Source organism: Emydura macquarii, unplaced genomic scaffold, assembly GCF_026122565.2.
Source record: "Emydura macquarii macquarii isolate MOO-44397 ecotype Brisbane River unplaced genomic scaffold, CSIRO-AGI_Emac_v2 contig_3517, whole genome shotgun sequence".
Classification (NCBI taxonomy): Eukaryota; Metazoa; Chordata; order Testudines; family Chelidae; genus Emydura; species Emydura macquarii.
This window is the reverse complement of record NW_027133654.1, coordinates 4,415,391-4,443,036: the sequence shown is the minus strand read 5'-3', so window position 1 is coordinate 4,443,036 and position 27,646 is coordinate 4,415,391. Positions and strand designations below refer to the sequence as shown.

The 27,646-nt window shown below is 38.3% G+C and overlaps 1 protein-coding gene across 4 annotated transcripts in view; it reads right to left on the bottom strand.

The window, feature by feature from the left end:
* Positions 1-27,646, bottom strand: part of ARID4B (AT-rich interaction domain 4B) — a 126,909-nt gene that overhangs the window by 45,154 nt on the left and 54,109 nt on the right. For all 4 annotated transcript variants that reach the window (XM_067535979.1, XM_067535980.1, XM_067535981.1 and 1 more), the window contains exons 8-16: positions 26,203-26,341; positions 22,204-22,283; positions 18,310-18,383; positions 17,327-17,476; positions 10,920-10,988; positions 9,913-10,007; positions 8,711-8,808; positions 6,010-6,277; positions 3,835-4,007 (exon numbers count right to left, since the gene is read on the bottom strand). In XM_067535979.1, coding sequence (XP_067392080.1) covers positions 3,835-4,007; positions 6,010-6,277; positions 8,711-8,808; positions 9,913-10,007; positions 10,920-10,988; positions 17,327-17,476; positions 18,310-18,383; positions 22,204-22,283; positions 26,203-26,341 — 1,146 coding nt within the window. The remainder of the gene's footprint in view (positions 1-3,834; positions 4,008-6,009; positions 6,278-8,710; positions 8,809-9,912; positions 10,008-10,919; positions 10,989-17,326; positions 17,477-18,309; positions 18,384-22,203; positions 22,284-26,202; positions 26,342-27,646) is intronic.

Genomic DNA, 27,646 nt, shown 5'->3' with positions numbered 1-27,646 from the left:
AAGTTCCAGTGTCCAGCATCTAGACATGCTGCCTGGGCTTTCCTTTAGCTAAAGTATTTTGTATATGTGTGTGTGTCACAATTAAAACTGCACTCGATCCAACTCTAAAGTATAGCAGAGTGATTTTTCCTCGACAGCATAAAAAAGGTTCCCAAGGAGTATATTAAAAACTGCCTTAGGTGGAACTGGATTAAAAGTTGGAATACTGGATGCTACTAACATAGAAGTATTGGCAAACAAACTAAGTTGTCAAAATTAAAAATGGGTCAACAATTACTTTCTAAAATACTGCCAGTATGGCAACAGCAAGGTGAAAAAGATATTACTTTTAGCAGGAACTTTAAAAAAAGATACAAGAAAATGTGCCCTTAGCATTAGCCTGTACACAGGCCCAGGAAATAAGTCAGCAACTGGTCATTCAAATAATCTGGGAAGACATGCAAGGAAATTTGCCTTTGGAACTAAAAGAAAAGTTGTGAAAAAACATTACAGAAAGGGAAAAACGATTAATGGTATGGTAAAAATTGGTAAACATTACACTGAATAAAGACCAAATGATTCTATGAGAATATGTAGAAACTGTACACCCCAGTCTTAATATTAATATATATATCCAGTGGTACCTCTGAAAATCCAGTTAACAATAAATTTTGGTTATGTGTAAAATTTAGAATGAGCAAATTTAGAGAAGAGCAAATACGTACTGAATTACAACATGATAATACAGAAATCACTCAAGTGCTGAAAGGACAACAATCTTGGTGAAAGACACTATTAGGGTGGTCGCCTTCTGCAACTGGTATGCTAAATATAATGGTTCACCCCATTCTGGTGATCACTGGAATCCAATTGGTTTTATTAGTAAACATAATAGCTTTGGCTTACTGGATGAAAAAAAACTGTTTAGTGAATACACGAAGTTGACACAGAAAGTCAAATAAGGCCCTTGTTAATTATACCTAGAAGGCAAGCCCACACTCAGCAGGTCTGAGTACTGGACTCCTGTAATAGTAATGACAGCTTTGGTAAAAGCGTCATTAAGGAGGGGACTATAAGGTCTGCAGCAGCAGTCATATTAGTAAAGCCAGTAGCCATGAACTAAATTACAGGTAGCCACATCTTCACACCTCATCCAAATTACAACAAATAATGTAACACTGGGCTATTAAGAAGGCGTTCCTGTCCTTAATAGTACCTACAACCACTAGATAAAGAAACAGCTCTTAAGATGTTTAAAGTCTGATAGTATTGCATCTGGCAAGGAATCACTTAGCAACAGTTGTGGTTGTAAAATCTACACTTATTTTGTTTTTATGGTGCTCACTTTTCTATTGTTTATCAGAATGATTACTGTCTGATTCTTTGATTCTGTCTGTCTGTTGCATAACTAATTGTGTAATATTTAAATCAACTAAAGTGGTGGGATATGATTGGTTAAAGAACTGTTTCATAATGGACTAGGACTGGTGATTTTTAGTACTTTAGTTTAAAATGATTGCTTAAGATGGGGTTTTCAAACTGGGGGTCAGAACCCCTCAAGGGGTCACAAGATTATTATGGGGGGAGGGGGGAGGGGGGGGGAGGAGAAGGAGAGAAACACAAGCTGTCAGCCTCCATGCATGCCGGGGCTGCATCTGTCAGCCCTGCGCATGGGCTGACAGCCAGAGCCCTTCAGAGCAGGGTGGCCAGAATACAGCAGCTGCTGACCAGGTGCTCTGAAGGCAGCGCTTCCCTAGCGGCAGTGCAGAAGGGTGGCATGACATGGGGGGATGAGTGGCATGGCATTGGGGAGTCACCACTTTTTTTGAGGGGAGGGGTCGTCACAGCCTGAAATATTTTCAAAGGGGGTCCCAGCAAAAAAAGTTTGAGAACCCCTGAGTTAAGGAATAGTTAAGCAGGACCCAAATTTTAACTATATTAAACTGAGGTCCAAAAGAAAGTTCTTTGGAACCTAACTTCAGGACGCAGCCTAGATCAGAGCTGCCAGACATCAACCCCCTGCCAACAACATTGTGCAGAAGCTGGAGTCCCCAAATGATCTAATCCTGATTGGCCACCAGGAGAAGTTTGTCTGCCTTAATTGGAGTAGTGAACATATGCTTAGTGTATGTATTCTGTTTTGGTAATTGTTAATAAACAGAGATAAAGGATATTAATGTGTAAGGCTCTTTCACTGGCAAAAAGCCCCATAATCCTGCAAAAAATACGCCTGAAGCTCTACGAACTGGGAAAGGGTGACCCTGAGCCCTAGAATGTGAATTGGGTAAGGATAGGTGCCTTTCCCCCGAAGCCCTATAGATTGGGAAAAGGTGAGGGTTCCTTAACCAGATTATGCCTTGAGCCCTATGGGGTGCCCTACTGTGTGCAAATAAAAGAAACTATGCAAGGAGAAACTCATGGAGCTTCCTGTCCTCTAGGCAGGCCTTCTCCTCATGTAGATAAACTAATCTGGGCCCAAGTTATCCAAATAAAAATTGTTGTTTAAGAATAGTTTTTATAATTTTATTGTTTCATTTGCATGGTTATTTGGTTAACATCAGTATTAGAAAGATGTCCCATACTTTTAAAAGACTTCCAAGATGACATTTTAAAGACACTGATTTGAATTCAGTTCTGGAGTAAGTGGCATAACTCTCTTGACCACACTTTTTCTATTGTCAGAGTAAATTTTCAATTAAAAAACTATCATCTTACATTGAACTATGCAAATTATTTACTCCTCAGAATATATTTTTTGTGTAATCAAGTATTTACTATCTCCTTTCTACATGGTGAAAGGTGTCAATGATGCAATATTTAGACAATGTTTCACCAATTTCCTATGGGCCAAATCCAGTGCAATGGCCACATCTATATCCTAGACGAGGGAAACCCCCCTCCATGGTATAGTGAATGGAGTTTCCATAAAACACAGTTCTAGAGCATTTCTGCACACCTTGTTCCCACCTGCAGCACAACCACACAAGGTCTGTCATCTTTTGGGCTGTTCTCACCCTCAGATGGGGAAGAGGCAGGATTTGTGTCCAAAACACAATGGTTTTAGGATTTCCCAACTTCTGAATAGCACTGAGAGAGAAAACAATGTATATACAGTTCTTATCAAGGACGTGCCATTTTGACCTCTGGGCAGACATGTGAAGGTAATACAAGGACCAAATCTTCTTGCTTTTAAATATGAAGACCTTTCTATCCATTGTTCTATGGAGAATACATACAATATATATACGCAGAGAGGGATGTTCTGCATCCCTATTTCATCCACTGACTGGCTGGGCCCCAGCAACCGTATTACTTCATTTTAATTTGCTTGCAATCCTCTTCTCTTGAGGAGGATTGGATAGGAGTCTCTTCTGATCCTGTCGACATCTTCCCTTACTCAATCACAGACTACTACTGAAAGATGCAAAATACTCTCTTCCCATAACACTGTCTCCATAACACTCCCAAGGCCAAAAGCAAGAGGTGGGAACCAGAAATCCATCCCATACTGGTAGCAAAGCTAAGCAAACACTAGGCCATTTGGATGACTACCTTATTTTTAATCAAATAGACTTAAGTTACTTACAGTTTGAATGTTTTCCCTTACTTATTGGGTTTTAAACATTTAGGCTCTGAACCCGAAAAGACTCAGACAAATGCTTTGATTTAGCAATGTGAATAGCCCCACTAACTTCAATAGAATTATTCATAGTGGATGCTTACATCTTTGCAGGATCAGGGTCTCACAGTGCCATTTGATTTAAAATTATGAGAAAATATACTTTTAACAAACACATAGTGACATCAGATTCCTTGGCTTATTATGCAAAAAAAAAAAAAAAAAAAGACTCTTACCCTGATTTTTCTTTTTCTTCAGCCTCCATGTTTGTGTTAAGAATTTCCATTTCTTTACTCTTCTCTTCCTCTTTATCTCCCAGATTAGCATCATCTTCTGTTTTGGTTAAACTGAACTCCTTTTCCTGGTCAGACTCAGTATACATAGATTCTTGCAAAAATTTTTTGTTTCCCTAGGAAAAGATAAAAATGCAGTTAACCTACAATAGAAATCAACATGACAAAAATTTGAGAAAAGGGAGACAAAACACACTTAAACAACAAGCAGAGATAATTCTAAATTTTAGGATTATTACCATTCCCAGTATATTTTTTTGTTATTAAATGAGGACTAAATTTTGCAGAAGGATTGCTTGAGTCAGAGCCACAGAATCTACCATTAATGTTTTAAACAGAAGAAATGTTTAAAGTGAAGCTGCCAGAACAAATCTGCACCCAAATTTACTTTAAATTTCTTTAAAAAAACAAAACAAAACAAAAGCTTTTAAAACACTTAAGAAATTCTAGTTTCCATTACATTTCTTGCAATTCCAATGGAAAATACATCTAAAAACCCACCCAAACATTACATTTTTTTGTGTGGCTCAAAATTGTTTCAATGTGCCAAATTCATGAGAACCAAAAGTGAAGCTGACTAGAAACTAAACCAAAAAGTAAAACTAACTAGTTAATTTTCACTGTCCAAGCTAAACAGCACTATAAAAGTTAACAGCATATGAATGAAAAATACAAATATTTTTAATTTAGTCATCTTTAATAATCTTAGGTCCTATTGTTTTTATTAAATACAATTTTTAAACTGACAGCATCTCTTTGATTGGTTTCCTTTTAAAGATTTCACCCTAAACACAGTGGTGTCACGTGGGTGGGTCTTAAATGCAGTGGGTCTTAAAAACAGATCTCAAGTAGTGCTCCTGTCACCTTTTTCAGGTGTCTTTGGACATTGTGCAAGTAGCTTAAAGCCCTGACCTGCAAATGCCTTCACTCAGACAAATCTTTATGCCTACATATAATCCCAACAACCTCAATGGCACTTTGTAAAGGTGTAAAAGCCTGCCTGCAGCTCCCTCTGAAGTGCATACTTTTAATGGGGTGCCCCACTTTGCCCCTGTCCACACCCCACCAGGAGCTGGGGCCATGGTCGGGGTTGGGGACCAAGGCTGGGGCAGGAGCCGTAGCCAGACTGGGAGCCAGGGGCCAAGGCTGGGGGCGGGTCTGGAGCCAGAAGTGGGGCTGCAGCCAGGACCGGCGCTGGGGGCCCTGAAGCCTGAGGCTGGGGGCCCGAGCAATGGCTAGCTGTAGAACTGGGAGTGCAACTGGGGGCAGGGTCGAGGTTGGAGCCGCAGCCAGGAGTGGAGCCAGGGGCGGAGGCTGGTCTTGAGAGCCAACCTGTGGCTGGGACAAGGCTGGAGCCGAAGCAAAGCAGGGCTGGGTGGCCCCCCAGGGGGCGCAGGGGAGGGGTGCGAGGGGGGGGGGAGCGCTGGCCCGCTGTGTCCCCGGTTAATGTTTCTCAGGATCGCACCCACAGTTAGGGGACCTCTGGCATTGGTCCTACTCCTGCAATGCATTGCTCAAGGGTGGACCCCTGAACCTTTGTGTAACTTCACTGATTTTGGGGTGGGGATGGGAATGGAAAGTGTCCATGCAGGTGCAATGAATTGCAGGATTGAGACCTAAACCTGAAGCCAGGTTCAAAGCAGAAACCCTACTATTACAGGCTGTTAAAAGGATTCAGCCCCTTTCAAGCCAAAGTAACCCACACATTTTGGTCTGAATTTGATCTGTAAGGCCCCTGACAGCTGGGAGGCTGCAGCTGCTCTGTAGGAGGTCATGGACATTTTGCTTCCAGGACCCTCTGTAACAGCCAGCATAGCTCCAGAGATGGATCTGGCCCATAATATGTTGCACTTTCCCTCCTTTAGCTATGCAGCTGTTGTCAGCCAACCAACCCTATTTTCAGAGCTGTGATATGATCAGTATTAATAACAAGGAAGGAACAATGTGTTATCAAGACAACGTGCTAAATTGTGTAGGTGTTTGTTTTGTTTGCTCTTTTTTTTTTTTAAACTCCATCAGGATGATTTCAGCCCTACTTAATACACTACCTCCCCTACTATGCCACAAACACTATCTCTGTTGAGCAACAAGGCTTAACATGAACATAAAGTATTTTACCAGAAAGGTGGGTTTATCATTTTCTTTACATTCATTATCATTCTCAGCTGGTTTTGTTTCTTCCTGCTGTATGATCACTTCACCCTCCTCCTTATGCTCTTCCTTAACAACTTTTATTTCTTTTACATTCTGTTCAGGTTCTTCGCGCATTTTCAATTCTTTTTCTTTTTCACATTCTTTGCAGGGCTTGTTCGTCATTTTCTCTGGCAATGCCATTTGAAATTCAATATTAGCCGATGTACAGTACTCTTCAAAGCCATATAAATATCTGAAGGAAGAAAAATTACATTCTATAATATGATGCTAACATTAATTTACATATATATTAACCTAGTAAGATCTTTACGCCTTTGATACATAAAATACATGTATTCCATAGGATACAGTAAATAGGTTATATTAAAACTGATTAATAAAACTTGATTATGAAAATCTGGTATCAATTTGATGATTTTTCTTTTTTTGTTTCTACTTCTTTATTATATTTAAACACATGAAAAAGATACCTCTTAATCTACCACTATTATAAAAATACAAAAATCCAGAGAAGATTTTTTTTTAAGAATACAAACAGGATTAAAAATATTCTACGAATTCAGAAAAGGAAAAAACAAAGGAAATACGTATCCAGTTTGCTCAGCCCAGCAATATGGAAACTCAAGAAGTGTTTTTCAGCTTGAATTAGCTGTCAAATCAATTTGAAAATTAATCTTATAATTACAATTGGCATTTTCTGAGCCTCCTAGAAAGCAGCCTACTTGATTCTGATTATTAGTTATGATACAGAGCATATGTGATAGTGCATGTTATAAACACTGACAGAAACAAGCAATAAAGTGATAGTAGTTTGCCTTGAAACAAATACACCACAAACTTCAAAACTGATAATACTCTCTGGTTTCAGTGAATTTGGGGTATGTCACTCTGTAACACAAAGTGACTTGTTACTACAATACTGCATTAAGCATTTTTTATTTTGCTGCTGACATATCTCTCTATCCTCCTTTCACAAATATTATTATAACTGCATCACAAAGAAGATCATTCTAACAAATTACATCATTAGCAATGACTACCTTTATACTATGGAATTTGGACTGACTTCTTAAAGCTCTTGGAAAATACCAGTGATAACACCGTACCTAAATATTTACCAAAGATTATTTCACTGTGCTGGGAAGATTCCTTGTTCCAGAAACCTTACCCTAGTAATGTATAAACATTATTGTTACAAACAAGTAAAATGCTTGGCTTTTTCTATTATACATTTATTTATAGTCTTCTCATTTTTGCGCCCTTTAACCATTTTATTCTGTATCTTTATACTACAAAGCTCCTCCAGAACAGATAGTCAAACGCCACATTATTTATTTTAAGCAGTGGACTAACATAAGGTTAATGCCTACCAAAAGTTGTGCCTTGACATTACAATAAATATTAAAAATAAACCAAAAACTTGTTAAAGCAGCCATCTTTTATCTTTTATTTATTTATCTAACAAAAAATTACAAATGTGAAAACCATCAGACTGTAGAAGTTAATGATAGGTTCTCTCATGATACTGCAGAACTATCCTCAAACACTTTAGTTCTACTGATCACTTCATAACAGAGTGAAAGATCATTTCACAAACCACCTCCCACCCTAATATCCCACTCCCCTACTACTGGTTCCCTGCTACTTCATTCTGTGGACATCAATGGCTTCATTAACCAACATCTGACAAACACCAGTATAGGATGTGTAATAATGCAAGGTTTTACAGTCCTCCTCTGATTTACCTTCCTATTACAAGTATACGTTTTACACGTCTGTTTTTTTATTTCAATAATTTTTGTTTAAAAAGAGCAAAAAATGCATCAAAATATACACATATTTTAAAATATTGTGGCAAACGCACTCCCATTCAAAAACCACAGATTAAGTTCCTCCTCTGGCATTAGAGAAGTTTTTATATCTAATTTTTTTAAAATTATTTGTATTATCATAGTGCCTAGGAGACCTATCCTGGACCAGGACCCCATTGTGCTAGGTACTGTACCAACAGTACAAAAAGACAGTCCCTGCCAGAAAGAACTTATAATCTAAGTGTAAGACAAGAGACTTCAGATGGATACAGACAGGCCAAAGGGGGAGGTTCCAGGAAACAATGAGACAATATTGGTCAGCATGGCAGGAAGTGGCCTTGGTACACCAGTGGCCTAGCTATTGTCAAGTTTTTTATAGGCTCCATGGCAGAGAAGAATTTTAAGGAGGGAAGAAGAATAGCGAGTTAGTTTTGCAGATGTTTACAGGAATCTTTTCCCAAGCATGAGGGGCAGAATGGGAGAATACACAAAGATGCTGGTTTGAAAATTTAACAAGTGGGTAAAGGAGGCTGATATCATGGGCCAATCAGAAGCAGGCGATGATCTTTTAATGCTGAATGAGAGATGACAGGTAGGGTGGGGATGGATTATGAAGGGCCCTGAAAGTAAAGACAAGTAGCTTATGTTTGGCACAACAGAGAAGGACATACATAACAGAAGATATACAACCCTAACTATAGCATGAAGTGAACAATAACTTTGTTCTGACTCACTGCTGGGGAATGGACTACGTATCCTATCAAGGTCCTTGCCAGTCCTACATTTCTATGATTTTAAGTACACTTAAAACACCTCTGAATGGTATCGTGCTTTACATGTGCTGTATAACTTACTTTTTGTAAGCACATTTAACATTATATCCTGCAGCTGAGTTCAACACAGGTATTCCAAGATCTTGATACACCTGCTTCCACACTGCTCCACTTTCAATCTGTTACACACAGCAAAATACAAATATGCACATTAATCCAGTACAAAACAGAAGACTAAGTTAAGTCTATTATCTTTGCAACAATAGATGAATGCTAACAATTTAAAAAAATTTCTTCAGATCCACAAAAGCATCTGTACAACAACAAAAAAATCATTGTTCTGCTGCACAGAATTATTATAATCAGTTTAGAACTTCTATTATTTTGCATTTCAGTAAGCCGTAGTCTCAAACTGAAGGAGCCAGACAAGTGGGTTATAACAAAAAATTTTTGATAGTAACCTTATTTACCAAATAAAGAGGGCAGTTCAAACTGTTTGTGGCAATTTTTAAAGTCCTAAATGGTGAAATACCCAGGTACCCTAGAAACTGCCTCTAACAGTTCTGTTACACTCTTAATGTACTCAAGTTTTGTAGCCTGTATAGTATGCCCAGTTCCAACAGTCCTCAAAAGGTACTGCAACACATATTGTTCTCTAAGTATGTGACACTTTCTTAGCATCAGAAAGATGACATGTCATGCATGTTCATGTATTAAATGCAAATTCATAAGCTAATTTTATAGGAAGACATTAAAAGTGGGAATAGAGCCTGCTTCTCCAGGAATTCCAAGTAAGTGATCCAATTGCTGCTCCAAGATGAGTTCAGCTAATTCCAGCCAGCACAGTCTTTTATATGTGATCCACAATGGGGAAGAGTTAAGGGTGCCATAGAAACCTTAACTCAGATTGCTTGCATTTGAGGTCTAATTGTGCAGAAATTTAGAAGTCTCTAGTATTTGCTCAGTGTATGAAACAAAGGCTCTCTCAGACAGGCATTCACTGAATCCTCAGAGAAAAAGTAAGCATGCTGACTAACTATTGCTGTATAATACAGCAATAGTTAGATCTACTGCATAATCAAAGAAATTAGATTATATAATTTATTTATTTGACTGTTTTTTAATAATGCTGCTGTGTGTATTATGTTGTAGGATTAATTGTTCAGATTCCTAGAGCTTCTGTATAGGAGTCTTATTTACTATGACTTAAAACTAAACTATCTATATAGTCTTTCCTCAGACTTTGTGTCTGAAATACTTTCCATCTTAATTTTAATACTTACATTATCAAATCCTCCAAGCTTATGTACAAGTCTGAATAATTTAAAGAGATTCAAATTTCTGTATCCAAGTACAGGTCGTTTATTAATAGGAGTCCCTGTGGAAGAATACAATTATTAAAATATTTTGAAGTGTGTCTTTTTAGCTGAGCACAAGATCAGAAATTTATACCTAAATTATTTCACACTACTAAATATATTACTGCAAGCTCTTTGACTCTGACCAAACCATATCCATAGTACAGCCCTGATTTATTTTTCCATTTATACAATGAGATAATAAATACCATAATCAAACTATTCAGCTTTATTTAAAAGCTCACTTTTATCTCAATCACTAAAGATATCACAATTCATAATATATATATATATATATATATATATGCTCTGAATGCAATTAATACCACACAATTAATAGAGAAACTCTTTGCTTTTTAAAAGCGTATTTATTTGTAATCTCTACCTATGCATCTGTTAAGGATTTGACATATTAAACAAATTTTGTTTTTAAAAGGCATTTCAGTTTCCCTTATCAATAACACAAACATTCAGTTGGTATTATAAGTACAAGCTAAAACTAGAATAAACTGAACAATCCGATTAATATTTGTGGTCCTAAAATGCATTTCTTAATGCATCTTATTAAAATTACGAAATGGAATGTATGCACTAATAGAATGAAGAACAAAACTAGGCATTAAATGCACAGCTATATGCAACACAAGGATATAGTGTACGACATATAGGGGCACATGGAGCTTATCCAATTATTTTTCAAAGCAGGAATATGTCTGCATTTTAGCATCAATGAATGCTAAGAAGACAAAGAGGGTCAAGTGACAGAGTAAAATCTCCCAGTTCTGTGGAGAGCAACAAGATATGGATATGACCACACGGGTTCCCAAAAATGAATTGCAAAGCAATAGTGAGTTACAGCCTCAAAGCTTCAATGTACTGCTGTACGGTATATCCATTTTAAGCCATTACATAATTGAAGATAAAACACCCACCTCTGTCTTCCATAAATTTGTATAACTGTTGTAGAAAATTCTCCCTTTCCTCTGGAAAAGGCTCTATTTCTTCCTAATATAAATAATACAAGAAAAGAAAATGTATCACTTGTCCTGTTAAGCATTTCTAACTAGCAGATTTTAATTTGACAACTATTGTAGCAAATTAAGTTTACATTAAAAAGTTTGATTTACTGTAGAATCTAATGACACTGATGGCATGCTATACAAAGGGCATATGGTCTCTGAATATTAAGCCATCTGGAAGTAGAAAAGGCTATTTCTAGTTAATAAAAATTGTAAAATGCATGGTTTGGCCTTTATGGGTTTGCAACAGATCATCAAAAGTCATAAGAATTCTTATACATCAAGACAAGCTCTAAACTGTGTTAATTTAGGCAGAATACAGAGTCTGGTAAACACCAGTATTACTCCTCAAAAGATTACACACAATTTTGAGATTCATTTGTCCTATCATTAGATGTGGCTACTCTTTCATGCCTGGATGGATCAAGTCACTTTCAAAGATGAATCCAAAGATAAAACTGTGCCTGCACTTTTTTCTTCAGTTGTTACACAAGCCACTCTAGTAACACGCTGAGGTCAATGACATTGCATGCACATTGCCAGAGGAGTAGAGTAGATGGTATACACTGAATTAATTAGCAACAAACAAATCCAGAACAGGTACATCGAAAATATTTTTGAATGTTAAATTTATGATAGTAATAAATCTCTACACTAGATTTAGTGGGGGATTAATGATCAGCAGAGATCAATAGCAAGACACTGTAGCTCAGTCCAACAGCTCCTCCTAGGCTGGTTAGGGAATCCCCATAAATACTATGTGCCTCAACTGATATTAATTAATATATCCCATATGAGTATCATCTTGCTTCTAGTGTAATCAGAACTTTTAGGAATTTTAATTGTTAAGTTTAAGATATTTCAAAGAGGTATGCAGATTAGACGTTAGTTTCAATTCTTTGTATTCCTTTTAATTTTGACCAATTGCAGACTTTCTGTAAGTATAACTGATGTTTCATTTCTGTAAATAAAGAAATATTACTTTGTTACTATATCAGCCTTCATCTTTCCCATCCTACTCTTTACCCTCGGGCCTAAGCATTATGAATTCACCAATCCAGAAGCAAGGAAGACAAAGTATTGTTCATCAAGACTTGTGTAGAAGTACCATACCTCAGCTGAGAAACTTAAAGAATTTGAATACAATTACTAAAAATATGATATTAATAAAAAAGACAACTCCTCACATAACAGCCTCAACATGTGAAGGAATGAAAGTAGGACTGGGGAAGGCTACAATTAACAGAACTACCCGTAAGGAGTTTTTCCCTGCTGTACATCTCTCTCCCCCCTCCTTTAACAAATAAACTAATTGGATACGCACTGGAAGTGAAGAAGGAAACATACTTCTGATGTGTTGGCATATTCTCCATTTAACATTAATTAATAACAAAAACTTGCATAAAAGAAGTCCATATAGTAATTTAGCAGATTGTGAGAGTAAAGGGTTAGCTCAAGTTGCTGACAGCAGCCTGGTTAAGAATCTTTAGTTTAAAAGTGAGGGAAAAGAAATTCCTATACCAAACCACTAATGTGATCATTGATATAATTAGAGATTTTTCTTGACATTAAGGTGAAATAAGGGAGGTTGTGATGGGTCTGACTGAAAGAAATATCTTTTCTCGCATATGCAAAGAGGAAACAAAACAACAGCCAGGGATATTTTGCAAAATGAGAAGTAGGATTGTATTCGACCTAGACCAAAGGTCTCAGATTCTGTTGAAATTCAGAAGTTTTCCTTTCCTGATGTACTCTGGGGTCAGAAGTGAAGGAAAAAGTTGATTAAGAGCAACTTGCCAAATCACAGAACCCTAGGAGGTCAGAGAGAAAAGTACTGACCACACGTTCCCAGGAAACCCAACTAAGGTTTCAAGAAGTAGCATGTATCCAATTACCTTCTAGTGATAAGTGAGCCAAAAAACAGAGGTGCTGTAGATGCTGAGCAGAGTTCTGTGAGTACTGCTACCATCCCTTGTGGACTCTATGGGTATCTTACACTGCAATTAGATACCCGCCGCTGACTCGTGCCAGCTGACTCAGGCTCACAGGGTTTGGGCTAAGTGGCTACTTAATTGTTTAACTGCACTGTAGATGTTTGGGCTTGGGCTGCAGCCCGAGCTCTGGGATCCTCCCACCTCATGGGGTCTTAGAGCCCAGGTTCCAGCCTGACCTCCGAACATCTACACCTCAATTAAACAGCCCGTATTCGAGGCCCACAAGCCCAAGTCAGTTGGCACAGGCCAGCTGTGGATGTCTATCTGCAGAGTAGACATAGGCTAAAATACTATTCCTGAAGCACAGGGCAGATACTTGTTACACCAGGCACCAAAATTGCAAATAGGTACCCCTTGTTGTAATTAAATTCCTTACTAGATTCTAGGTCAATGTGCTAAAAGGACGGAGTTAAGATTTGATGTGCCAAGATCTACAGAAGAGTATCTGTTTCTTCTCAGAGTCTATGCAGATCCACTGGATTTCAAAGATGAACAGTAGTGGGACATTGTAGCAAGGTGAGTTAATGATCCTTGCTATTCTGAGAACCTCATGAAGAATCAAACTGGCTGTGAGTCTGATGCCAAGGCATCCTGGGAGGTGGATCTATAACCTTCAATATTCTGCCATCTCAGCCTATTACTACTTTAGACAATCTCATCGGTGTTCACACTGGGAATACCAGTGTACCTGTCAATATTATGAAGATTAAAGGAGTCAGCAAAGTATCTTGTTTCTAATTTGAGGAAGCAAGCAACTGAGTGCTAACACTCATACTGTATGTATTCTATTATAACTCAAAATGGGCCCTGGTCCACACCTCCATATTTGGCTGAAAGCTAGGTTTAGTCCTCCTATTTCCATCATACTAATAAAGGAGAAGAGACCTGGAGGCAGAGCCCCATTTGGAGGTGGCCACTGGATAGAAGGCAGCCTTAAAAAAAAAAAAAAAAAGAGAGCAGGAAAGAATCTAATCTCTCAGCTATTTCTATGGCACCTATCACCATGGTATCTAAGTGTGAAATGAAGATGATGGAAATAAAAATTATTCCTACCCATGACTTGAACTGTACAGTTAGAGACCATGGGAGTAGTCATAAGGGAAGCAAAGAGATTTTTCATGACCTGGGATGAGCTAGAGCAATCTGGAGTGAAAAGACTGTCTAGCTCCAAGAGTACTCTCTCACACGGTTTGTGAGGAGAGGCGTCTCATACAGGGAACTCAGAGCATACCAACTGAAATGGAAGGGGAAGACAGAAGAAGAAGAGGGCAGGATCATATTGCTGCCACTCAAAAAAAGAAAGTGACACTCTAGCCATTAGTTTGTAAACCTGCAGTCCAGTAGATGCCAAAGATACTAGAAGAAGCAATTTTCAGCAAATCATCAAACTACAGCAAATCCCATTAGATTTGAAGATGATCAGAGCCAAGCTTGTTCATAAAGGCATTTAGGGACCTTGCATGGGGGAGGAACAGCAGCTCACACTACACCAGCGAAGGCAAGGCGGTCAGAAGGCAAAAGCTCTAAAGGCCAACTCCTTAAAAACAGTATTACTTAAGAGCTCTGATTCTCTTCACTCACAGCCTCCCAAGTGGCTCTTCCAGAAGGGACACTGCACTTTTTGTTAGCATGAGTAGTTAGGACCCACAGACAGAGGCACACATTCTTTCAATTGGCAGACTCTGAAAAGACCATAGGAGGGCTAGATGGAAGTCACTATATGAGAACTAAGTGAGTCTGGAGCGCTGATAGAATTCCAACATCACACACCTGCAGCCTCCTGAAGGGCCCAAACAATTATCTGGGATTCAACCTACAACCTCATGATGGGCAGTCTCCTAACAAGCCCCAACCAGGAAAGATGGGTTGAGACAGACAGCACAGTAGTCATCTAGGATCCAGATAGTTCAACCTCTTGTTTACAGCTCCAACCAAAGATGGGACCATTAGGCTGCTGCACTGAAGTCAGAATTGCAGGGATCCATAACTGAGTCAGAGAAATAGCTCCCATTCCCTTGCCAGAGGAGGGGTGCTCTGGACAGAGCCAGAATCTGAGCACCAAGAGAAAGTAAAGAGGAAATAAAGGAATCAGACCCCCCACTCTCCTCCCCACAGCTAGCTATGAAGCAGAGTTCTTTCCTCTGACTTTCATCTTTCCTGTTGTCTTCTTTATCTATTCTTTTTCCCCCAGCCTCCAGGCCAGAAATAATTAGAAGAATCAGGCATAAGACTGCACTCCGTACTTCCAGAACAAAGGAGAAAAGACAGAGGTGGAAGAGGAGTGGGTGTGCTGGCACCTTGCCTGAAAGTTCTGCCGCTTCTTTGTGTCAGGGTAAGCAGAAAGATAATGTTTAGAGAACCTATTCTATCATGGGATGGGGAAAGAGGAGAGGTACAACAACTTTAGACTATTTTGTAATTATTTGAAAGATTAAAAAAGTATTAGGACAAATTCACCCCTCACGTTTCACCACCACAAACTAGTGGAACCCAGGCTTTGGGCAGTTGATAGCAAAAAATCCACCTGGAGGTGGAAATATGGTGCAAGTTATCTGCAATTTCCTCTCCACGGGAGATCTGGAGCAAGAAGGCCTAGCCCAGCAGTGCTGGGGATGTGTCAGCCCAGGCCAAGTAGGAGATATGCTGTTCAGTTTATCTCCCAGGGAATCTCTGCCAGTGGGACTCCTATCCAGGCCTGTATAATAATTGAGAGCTGCTTTCCTGGCAGAACCCCTATGCCAAGGGTTTCGAACCTGAACTTGCATAGAATTTCCTTTAGAACAGTTGCCCTCAAAGGCATAGGGTGGAGGGCAAGATATGTGTAACTGCCCATTTTAATCAAATATCTCAAGAAAACTACCATGGTAAAACAATATTCTGAAAAAGGCAATGCTCAAGGTTATTTAATATATTAATTAATTTATGAACCCCTCTCCGCACAGCTCACTCCACAACCATAGAAAAATATAAATAAAATAGAATCAATGCTGTCCCACTGTGTAAGGGGAACAAACTTAAGATAAGCCATGCACAGAGACTCTACACCCCTCCCACTCCTGCACATCAGGAAGCACTGATCCATTGCAGCTCTCACCACAACAATGCAGACAAATCATTTTGGGGATGAAGGAGCGTGGTCATCTGCAGAGAAGGGGTGCGGCAGCCTTGGTCAATACTACAGTCCAGGAGTTATCCTAGTGTCAGGATGTATCCTAGTAAGCAGTTGCCTGGGTGCTTCACACCAATAGACTCAGGGAGAATTCCATCCCCTTTACCCTTCCACGCCGAAACACCCAGTGCAAGGGAAGCCCACTCAGCCCAAAGTTCCAAGAGTCAACTCTAAGAGTTTAAATCAAACATTTGCATCAGTAGGCTGAGAAATTCTTACAGCAAAAAACTACCCCTTTCCTTTAATTGCTTCTCAAAGCCAAATGAAAATTTCAGCCAGAAAGTGTATATTCTTATTTACTTCAGTCCTGAAGATCTACTAGACAGATCTGTGTTATAAGACAATTTCCAAACTGCCCTAAATCCTGCATTTTCTTTACACCATCAGGCACAATAAATATATACTTTTTAACCAGAGCTAGATGACATTCAGTCTCTCCAATTAGCTTGTAGGCATGCTGTAGTCAGGAACAGACAGATCTATATTATAAGACAATTTCCAAACTACCCTAAATCCTGCATTTTCTTTACACCATCAGGAACAATAAATATATTAGCTTGCAGGCATGCTGTAGTCAGGAACAGACAGATCTGTGTTATAAGACAATTTCCAAACTACCCTAAATCCTGCATTTTCTTTATATCAGCAGGCAAAATAAATATATTATTTTTAACCAGAGCTAGATGACATTCAGTCTCTCCAATTAGCTTGCAGGAACATACGTTAGTCAGGGGCACATTCTGTTCTTTTTTCGAGTAGCAGTAAGATGCACATGGCAGGACACGTCCCTCACTCCCCAATTCACCCTTGCCCACCTTGCCCTGTCCCAACAAGACAGCTCTTGGCCTTTACATATTACTGCTTGAGGTGCAGTCAAGACCATATCTGATCCTAAACTCAATCTTTGGATTTGCTCTTTCACCTATCTTTAACTGCCATTGATTCAGTCCTTTGACTGCATGTGTGAAGAGGTAGCTTCCTTAGTCCATTCACAGTTGTTCATCTGGTTTCCACAGGGAGGTTTTACAAAGAAGAACTTGATCTAAGAAAGACGTGTGTGTTACAGATACAAGGAATGTGAAAATCTGTGCTGATGAGTCCTAAGAAGAGTGCCAATATGTGATTCATGAGAATAGACACAATTTGCAATGTTACACTTGCCTCTTCTTCGCTGCTATTATCCTCCTTTTCTTTTTCATCTTCCTCCTCTTCTTCAGCTTCACTGCTGGAGCTCTCCTCTTTCAACTCAGTCTTCCAATTACTGGGAACAGTTCTGTTTTTACGGAATTCAAGGGCTTGGTCAAAGGCTGCAAGAAGACCAGCATTTTTCAGCATTAGAAGAAGGATCAGTTTGCTCCACCCCCCACTCCTCCCCAAAAAGTAAATTGTCTTAGGGGAAGGAATGGGGAGAATTTTGTTCCACAGCCACTCCTTATCTGCATCCCTATGCAGACGTGCTCAGCCATGTAGATCCAATGGCCTCTGCATTAGGCACGCCAAGCTATTTACAGTTATTATTATTTATACTGGAGTGACGCCTAAAGGCACAAAACCACTGTGCTAGGCAATGTACAAACACATAATTAAGAGGCATCCCTGTCCTAAAGAATTTAGGGTTCAAATTAATGACAAGACGCAACAGGTGGATAAACAAAAGGGTAGGAATGGGAAAGGCAGAGGATGAGGTAACAATAACAGAAGAATTTTGCACAGATTAGTTGAGCATGCTGTGTTGCTCGCCAAGGAGCCTACCACTCCAGCATGCAGAATGTGTGGAGGCAACCTTTTCAAGACTATCATGTGTGTGTCATGGTCCAAACAAGTTTATGAAGGCCCAATGCAGGGGGCTGGATTTCAGGCAAAATCCATGAAATCAGTTTCCACTACATTACTACACCCTTTGTTTGGTGTTCCAGCATTTATAATCAACACATTATAGTTTTTATGCTTTTAAAGATTGTGCTTGAAGAGTTAAATAAACTTTTCCTTTCTAAAAGCCTGTAGGGGTAGGGAAGCCATATTTCTGTTATTTAACAGGATGCAAAACATGCTTTCCTATATATCTGGTGCAATATACACCACTATCTAATTGTAATTAAACAAAGAAATTGCTCTTTTCTTATTCAAAGGTTATTCTCACCTTGTTTTAACAAAGCATCAGGCTTTGGTGAAATTTCACTAATTTCTCGAACATCTTTTCTTGGTACAGAGGCACTAGAGAATTTAAAAGAGTGTTGATAAGGTAACAATTATAGTAAGACAGTACCTTCTTTAGCAAGTTAAATATTGTTGGCAGCTAATAAACTATACCCTTTTCACTATTATAGTTTTCTACAATATTTAAAAAAAAATGGAGCTGAAAAAAATCTATCTACCTTAAAAATTTAGGTGGACGATACAGTAAAGCATTCTCTTAATAGCAGGTGTCACAATAATCAAGAATAATATTTTGGGAGATTTCAGAAAGACATAATGTTAATTTAGCAAGTCATCAAAAACCTCACACCATTACTGATATAATTAACAAAAATAATATCAATGTGAAAGAGATTTCATAAGAACGGCCATACTGGGTCAGACCAATAGTCCATCTGCCCAGTATCATGTCTTCCGACAGTGGCCAATGCCAGGTGCTTCAGAGGGAATGAATAAAACAGGTAATCATCAAGTGATCCATCCCATCAGCCATTCCCAGCTTCTGGCAAACAGCCATCCCTGCCTGTCCTGGCTAATAGCCATTGATGGACCTATCCACTATGAATTTATCTAGCTAGTCTCGGCCTTCATAACATCCTCTGGCAAAGAATTCCATAGGTTGACTGTGCGCTGTGTGAAGAAATACTTCCTTTTGTTCATTTTAAACCATACTGCCTATTAATTTCATTTGGTGACCCCTAGTTCTTGTGTTAGGAGGAGTAAATAACACTTCTTCATTTACTTTCTCCACACCAGTCATGATTTTATAAACTCTATCATATCCCCCCTTAGTCATCTCTTTTCCAAGCTAAAAAGTCCCACTCTTATTAATCTCTCTCCTCATATGGAAGCTGTTCCATATCCCTAATAATTTTTGTTGCCTTTTTCTGTACCTTTTCCAATTGTATCCAATGAGATAGGGCGACCAGATCTGAACACAGTATTCAAGATGTGAGCGTACCATGGATTTATAAAGAGGCAATACAATATTTTCCTGCCTTATTATCTGTCCCTTTCCTAATGATTCCCAACATTCTGTTAGCTTTTTTGACTGCTGCTGCACATTGAGTGGATGTTTTTAGAGAACTATCCACAATGACTCCAAGGTCTTTCTCTTGATTGGTAACAGCTAACTTAGACCCCATAATTTTATATGTATAGTTGGGATTATGTTTTCCAATGTGCATTACTTTGCATTTATTAACATTGAATTTCATCTGCCATTTTGTTGCCCAGTCACTCAGTTTTGTGATATCCCTTCTTAACTCTTCACAGTCTGCTTTCGACTTTACTATCTTGAGTAGTTTTGTATCAACTGCAAATTTTGCCACCTCACTGTTACCCCTTTTTCCAGATCATGTATGAATATGCTGAACAGTACTGGTACCAGTACAGACTGCTGGGGGACTCCACTATTTACCTCTCTCCATTCTGAAAACTGACCTATCCTTTGTTTCTTATCTTTTAAATAGTTACTGATCCAGGAGAGGACCTTCCCTCTTACCCCATGACCGCTTACTTTACTTAAGAACATTGGTGAGGGATCTTGTCAAAGGCTTTCTGAAAATCTAAGTACACTATATCCACTGGACCACCCTTGTCCACATGCTTGTTGACCCCCCTTAAAGAATTCTAGTAGATTTGTGAGGCATGATTTCCCTTTACAAAAACCATGTTGACTCTTCCCCAACAAATCCGTGTGTCTGATAATTCTGCTCTTTACTATAATTTCAATCAATTTGCCTGGTACTGAAGTTAGGCTCACCAGCCTGTAATTGCTGGGATCACCTCTGGAGCCTTTTTAAAAAACTGGCGTCACATTAGCTATCCTCCAGTCATCTGGTACAGAAGCTGATTTAAAATGATAGATTACATACCACAGTTAGTTGTTCTGCAATTTCGCATTTGAGTTCCTTCAGAACTCTTGGGTGGATACCATCTGGTCCTGGTGACTTATTACTGTTTAATTTATCAGTTTGTTCCAAAACTTCTTCTAATGATACCTCAACCTGAGACTTCCTGCTTCTGATGCATTTAAAAATATTTTTTTGCTGTTACTTTTTGGCTAGCTGATCTTCAAATTATTTTTTGGCCTTCCTAATTATATTTTCACACTTCGCTTGCCAGAGTTTATGCTCCTTTCTATTTTCCTCAATAGGATTTAATTTCCATTTTTTAAAAGATGCCTTTTTGCCTCTAACTGCTTATTTTACTTTGTTGATCAGCCATGGGGGCACTTCTTTGGTCATCTTACTATGTTTTTTAATTTGGGGTATACATTTAAAATTGAGCCTCTATTATGGTGTCTTTAAAAAGTTGCTTGCAGGGATTTAACTTTTGGCACTATACCTTTTAATTTCTGTTTAAATAACTTCCTCATTTTTGCATAGTTCCCCTTTCTGAAATTAAATGCTACCGTGGCGGACTGCTTTGGTGTCCCCTCCCCGAAAGGGATGTTAAATTTTATTATGTTATGTTCACTATTACCAACTGGTACAGCTATATTCACCTCTTGGATCAGATCCTGTGGTCCACTTAGGACTAAATCAAGAATTGCCTCTCCTCTTGTGGGTTCCAGTCATTTAAGGTGTCAAGAAACTTTATCTCTGCATTCCGTCCAGTCAATTTGGGGATAGCTGAAATCCCCCATTATTATTGAGTTTATTTGTATAGCCTCTCTAATCTCCCTGAGCATTTCACAGTCACTATCACCATCCCGGTGATGGTTGGTAGTAAATCCCTACTGCTATATTCTTATTATTGAAGCATGGAATTACTAGCTAGAGATTCTATGGCACAATTTGGTTCATTTAAGATTTTTATTTCATTTGACTCTATACTTTCTTTCACATATTTCAGAATTATACAAACAAAAATTATTAGTAGTCCGTATTGTGGTCATATAGAGAGACCCGAGTTTGAACTGGGGTTCCATTGTGCTAGGTGGATTCCTCTACTAACCTGAACAGATCTGTGTGAATTGGTTACTGTCAAGCAATTTGTTGAAATCATATTTTAGAACAGTGGTGTTCAATCTGTGGGGCATGCCTCCCTAGGGGAGTGTGGAGGAATATTCAGGGGGGCGGGTGGTGATGTAAGGCAGGTCATGCTAGAATCCCCATGGGGGGCGAGGAGGGAATGCCACCTCCATCCTATGACTCACCTCAGTAGCCAACCAGCCCAGAGGTGGTGCTAGCCCACTGGGAGCCCTAAGCAGGTATATTTTCTGTAGTCAAAGCCCAGCTATGCAGGGCTGAGGTGCGGAGGTCACGTAAAATCATGAAATCCATGATCTCTGTGACTGACTAGAGCCTTAATAATAAAAAGCGAATGGGGGCCCCCTTGAGCTGCTTGGGGCTCTAAAGCAATTGCTTACTCTGCTTATGCCTAACGCTGGCACTAGTCTTGGTTGTGCAATAGTGGAGGGGGGCTCTGGACAGATTCTATTAAACGTAAAGGGTGATACAGACAGATTCCATTGTAAGGGGTTGTGCGACTGGAAAGGTTTGCACACTACTGTTCGAGAGTCAAGAAGGAAATTAAAACTAAATTATAATGAAACTCTTCTATATTTCAACATCCTTTCTGCAAACTGCAAAGGGGTTCTGCCACACTGAATCAAGCAGCATAAGTTAGCTCAAAGGGGACCCACTGTTTTTTTAAATAAAAATTGGAATCGATCAGAAAAGAAAAAAATTATTCCATTGTTGGTGGCAGAGCCCCTCCTTTCCTCACAAGCATTTAAGAGCAGAGATTTCCTTTGTATCCCAACACTTTCATTTTCACACACTTCAGATGGTGCACATATTTAATTGGTAGCTTGTATGTTTCTACTCACAATTTACCATCCTTGAACGAACGAACTAGAATATTATCCTTTTTCACTGCAATGTCATCACTACAATCCGGACAAACCACCTACAAAAAAAGATAAGAAAGAGGTAAACAAAAACAAACAAACAAAAAAAGATATACTGCATTTATAACATTTTTAGGAAGTATTTAATTAGAGGCTAATCAAGCAAGGCACTGAGCACTCAACTCCAATTGACTCTCAGGATTTCACCTTTAGGGGACAATTTTGCAAATATTCAGGAAAAGGAAATCTGCTCATATGGAATGACAAGAATGACTATTGCAAGGCCCAAGGAACAGGGGCAATCTCCTTCTGCACATTGAAAAAGGCTGGCTTGGCTGTAGCTGTTACCTGGTCTTCTAACCAGACTGCAAAACTGCACGCCTGGTCAATCAAAAGCAAGCACATACCACCTTCAAATGAGAAAAAACACCATCCACACAGTCTCATGAGGTGACTTTCCTCAACCAACAACACTTCAGTCTAATCTGATTCACTGTGTAGGTTCAAACAAGTCGCTGAACCATTCCCTAACTCACAGGAACATTTTGAGAATTAAGGTTGCACAGAACCTTGACTATGCATAGCATTACAGAAGCGTCAAAGACATTCCATCTTTTTTGTGGTCCAGAGAACATGTATTACACCAAACACAATATAAGAGTAAAAAACACATGCTAGGATGTGTATTGTTCAGTATGTTTAGTATGTCTCTATAATTCACATCATTATTAACTATAACATATAATAAAATTAAGCCAAAGTTTCTCAATAGCAAAATAATGTTATTTAGAAGATTAAATTTAAGGAGGCAATAAATTCTTGGCAGAATGAACTGAGGCCAAAGGCTATAGAAAATAAACCCTTGGGGGCAGGAATCTTATCTTTTTGGCTGTGTACATTTATGGAACTGCATAACCAATTAGTAAGTTAACTTATTTCAGTGCATTAGCAGGAGCCACCTTCCAGTTATCTTTATCCTCTTGCATCTACACCACAAACTTCACGGTAACTGGGAAGAATTAGTCCCCACTGTCACAAAGGGGACTATCTTTTTAAAAAACTGTATATTTTAAAAACTCTCTCTGGTTATAATTTCAGACAGGATATATTTCTATCATTTGTATAGGTTACACATTTTTAAGTTTTAACTATAAGACAGTGAGAATAAGTAAGCTGCAGCAAAATAGCAACAAAAAGGCAGCAGTGGATTTATTAATCATTTGTTGAGCACCAACAGTATGCTCTGTACTGACAGAAGATTAAGTAGAAAATGATGTTTGAAACAGAAGAGATGAAATTGGAGAAGAACAAATGGAAGGGTTGGCACTAGAACAAGTATCACTTGTTTTTTCAAGAGGCAGTAACAACAAATTGTAAAATTATACTAAAATAGCTTAATTATTTACATTAACACCACCTTACATTCTGAAACACAAATTTTAAAATCAAATTTGCTTTTCACTATACTCTTCATTTACTTTGAAATTCACTCAGTTTGGACAATGAAACAAACTTCAGTTTTACTTTTGTATTACAAAATTTATGTTCTCTCTACTGCAAAGAGTTATATAAATACAAAAGGGAATCTTACTTCTAGTTGTTTTAGGTTTGGTTAAACAGTATGAGCTACTGAAAGAAAAAGATCTTGTTTGCACAAGGTGGGTTATACCTTGAAGCAATTATTCCCACAACCAAGCAGGATACTTCTTCTGACTAAGATTACTTTTTTGACCCCTCCCCTTCTTTTATTTCAGAGAGCTCAAGTAAGTTCAATAACAACTAGCTTGCTGTCTTATGAAATTTCACAAGTGTAATATTTGACTTTCTGACACTTATCTTTGGAAGTTTACACAGTCTTCTGTGTGGAAATGTAAGCTCCATACTTGAGGGTAGCACAGAGCTTCTGGTCTATGTTAGACTACTTAAAACCCCTCCATATGTATTATTCTGACAGTGGCTTGCATAAGGTGGAATAAAGTTGTGTGTAAAACATGTGTACTGGCTAGAACAGCACTAAAAGCCCTGAAAATAACCTGCTCCAACCAAGGCTTTTGTATTTTGCCAACTGAAATAGAGGTTTATTTTCAAGACTTTCTGCACAGTTCCAGATTGTCTGGGTATGTAACGGAGACAAAACTACATTATTGTTATGGCTAATGTTATTGGCTACTCAGACAACAACCTGAGAAATTTAAATTGTTATTTTTGGTAACAGTGGTAGGGAAGTTTTATTTTAGAACTATGCTGCACTACTAACTTTGAAGTATGCTGTAATTTTAAATGATGACTGCCTATGTGGTGATTAAAAGATATTGCTAAACTTTTGGATCTGTAATCTTCAGGACAAATAGCCCAAGAGAACAATTATTTTGTTTACCGAATATTTTCCAAGGGAAAAAAAAAACTATTTCAATCTCCAAGAAAAAGCCAAAAGAAATGCATTTCCTGCCTTGATCAAGTCCCTGGAAAGAGTCATCAACATCAATCCAGCCATACTTGAAGATTTTAGCTCCCAGCAACCTTGAGTAACACTACTGTTGATTTTCAGATAAACTCGATACCCACTGGAGGTTGCCAAAGGTATAATCAAGGGAACCTGTTGCTCAGCTATGAGTGTGTCCAGGAAGCCTGTACAACCAAAGGGATATTTAAACTAATGGAACTGACTGTCTCAAGAGGTAATGACCAGAAGGTGGACATCCCAGCATAACTTTTGACTACAGCCTTCAAGAAAGTAAAATGTTTTATTTCCTTATCATTTTTAATTTTTCATAAAGCTACCATCCTCTTACATGAACATCTCACTGCTAGATATTCTGCCTCCTTTTGGTGGCTTTGATGACTCTTCCCTTTGGCTCCCATCTCGCCGCCCCTGCCCTCCACATGCACACACACACACTTCTCAACAGGCACTCCTGCACTCCCTTGGAAAGCCACTGGACTGCATAGTAAGCCACAGGAGGAAGGGAGTAGCAAGTTTCAGAGTGAGAGCAGAGGATGACAGCTACTGCACTCACCAGAGACAGTTAACTGGGCTGATGGTGCAGTACAGCAACTTTTCAAAAGAGGGAGTGCACAGGCCTCCTTGCTGAAAAGAAAAATAAGAGTCTTCAGCAAGACTGCCTCCATAGCCAAAGAGAAATGGGCAGAATACCTCACAGTGAAAAATTCACAGCCATGGACATACCACATATGAGAAAGACTAAGGATACTAAGTATACCAGTCAGATGCAAAAGACATTTTAGGTGTTTTCAGTTAAAAAAACCAACAAAACAAAATAGGATATTCAGTCAAAAGAAGTTTGTTGTCAGTTAAGTGGACATTACCCTGAAAACATGATACTAAATCTCTCTCTCTATTCAGCCAGAAAGATCATGGAAGAACAAAACAAGATACTTATTCAGTTACTGAGCAGATCTTATCTATCTTTTTGCTTATATTAGAAGTCTGCATGGAGACCATCAATATTTTAAGAGAAATACATGACAATACAGCTCACTGCTTGCTTTTAGCACTGAAAGAGAAATAAGTATCCGATTAACCATTTCAAGTATTTACACATTTGAGTAAGAGAATTAAGGTTTTATTTGATTATTCATTTTCTTCACTTGCATTTCTTAAATTATCCCTTTTAATAAACATAGGTATTTAAGTAAAAATCACAGTAATCTAGAAAAACTAACATTGGTTATTTAGCAATGAGCCCTAATTAACACAAGTTATTCAAATGAAATTAAGAAAATCAATAATTCTGATTGCATGGAAGATTAAAACCTCATTAGCATTTGCTTTTATTAGCAAACTTTTTTATATATATTTTCCCTGGACCATTATGATACTGTTGAATGTAAGAAACATGTACATGTGTACATTGTCATGTATAACTCACAGGCAACCAAGGAAAAAAGGACAATTACTATTCATTTGGTGATTATAAAAGATTAAAAGCCTCTACAAAATATAAATTAAACACTTACCAAGGCTGGAAACCACAGAACTTTCTTTTTATCCACATTAACGTAGTCTACACACACGACTTTTCCTAATAATTCATCAGTTTGTTTCCTATCATCTTCATCTTCATCACTGGAGGAGGATGAAGATTCTTCTTCTGGGCTACAATGGAAAGTAAGAGAGATTTAAACTTAACTTCATGATAAGTGTATAGAATTCTAACCTGCCAATTAGAGACAGTACAAAACTAATAGTCTGAAACAAAATTAAAACATGGATAATTTTTTTTCAATTTTCTATAGGAAATTTACAAAAACAAAGAAGGCTCTACATACTGTAACTCCAAAGAATTATCAGGATGTATTTTGAATAACCACAGCATAAAAACCCAAATCACAGAGCTTATTAAATCTTTAAACACCTTCATTTTTCTTGAGAGACAAGGTGGGTGAGATAATATCTTTACTGGACCAGCTTCTGTTGGTGAGACAGACAGGTTTTTGAGTTTACACAGAGCTCTTCTTTAGGTCTCGGAAACACAGTCACAGTTAAACATAAGGTGGAACAGATTGTTTAGCATAAGTAGTCAACACACATGGAAACTTCACAACATGAAGAAAAAGGAAGCAAAGCTTAACAGCTACCCTTGTATTTAACTGTGACACTCTGAATACATTTCCCACACCTGAAGAGCTCTGTGTAAGCTTGAACTTGTCTCTCTCACCAATAGAAGCTGGTCCAATGAAGGTATTACCTCACTCACCTTGTCTCTCTAACATCCTGGGACCAAAACAGCTACAACACCACTGCATTTTCCCAATCATTCCAGTTTAAATAAAAGAAAACCTTAAAAACAACTCTCCCTTGGTTAGGTTAAGGCTGGACTGTAACTCAAGAGATCTGGGTTCTGGTCCCAGTTCTGCCACAAACTTCTTGTGTTACCTTGGACAAAGTTGCTTTCTCTCTTTGTGCCTCAGTTTCTCATCTGTAAAATGAGGCTAGTTTAATTGTGTAAAATATTGTGTAAAATACTTTCCAAGCTCATAGGGGCTGTGAGGCTACATTAATTAGGAAGCACTTAGATACTCCAGTGATCTGTACCATAGAAAAGTTTTTAAATAATCAAATTCCTCTTTAGAATTTCCAGAGTTTCACAGCTACAGAGTATCAAAGCTACAAAATTCAACTCTTTGCTATTCAACTCTTTGTAACTCTCTTTAATTTTCTTGTTTTCTGCATGTTGCACCCTTCCAATCAGTATGTTATTTAATGCTAGTATGGCTTTCCATCCCAGTGAAAATTACATTTCAGAAGTTAATGACTCCAGTTCATCCTTTGTATAATTCCAATGTAGTCAATAGAGTTTCACAGGGGATTTATTGAGTCCTGTTAATTTATAAACTAATGAAGTTTATCCTTGTGAATTAATATAATTTTAGTAAATTGTACAAATGAATGTGTTTTGTT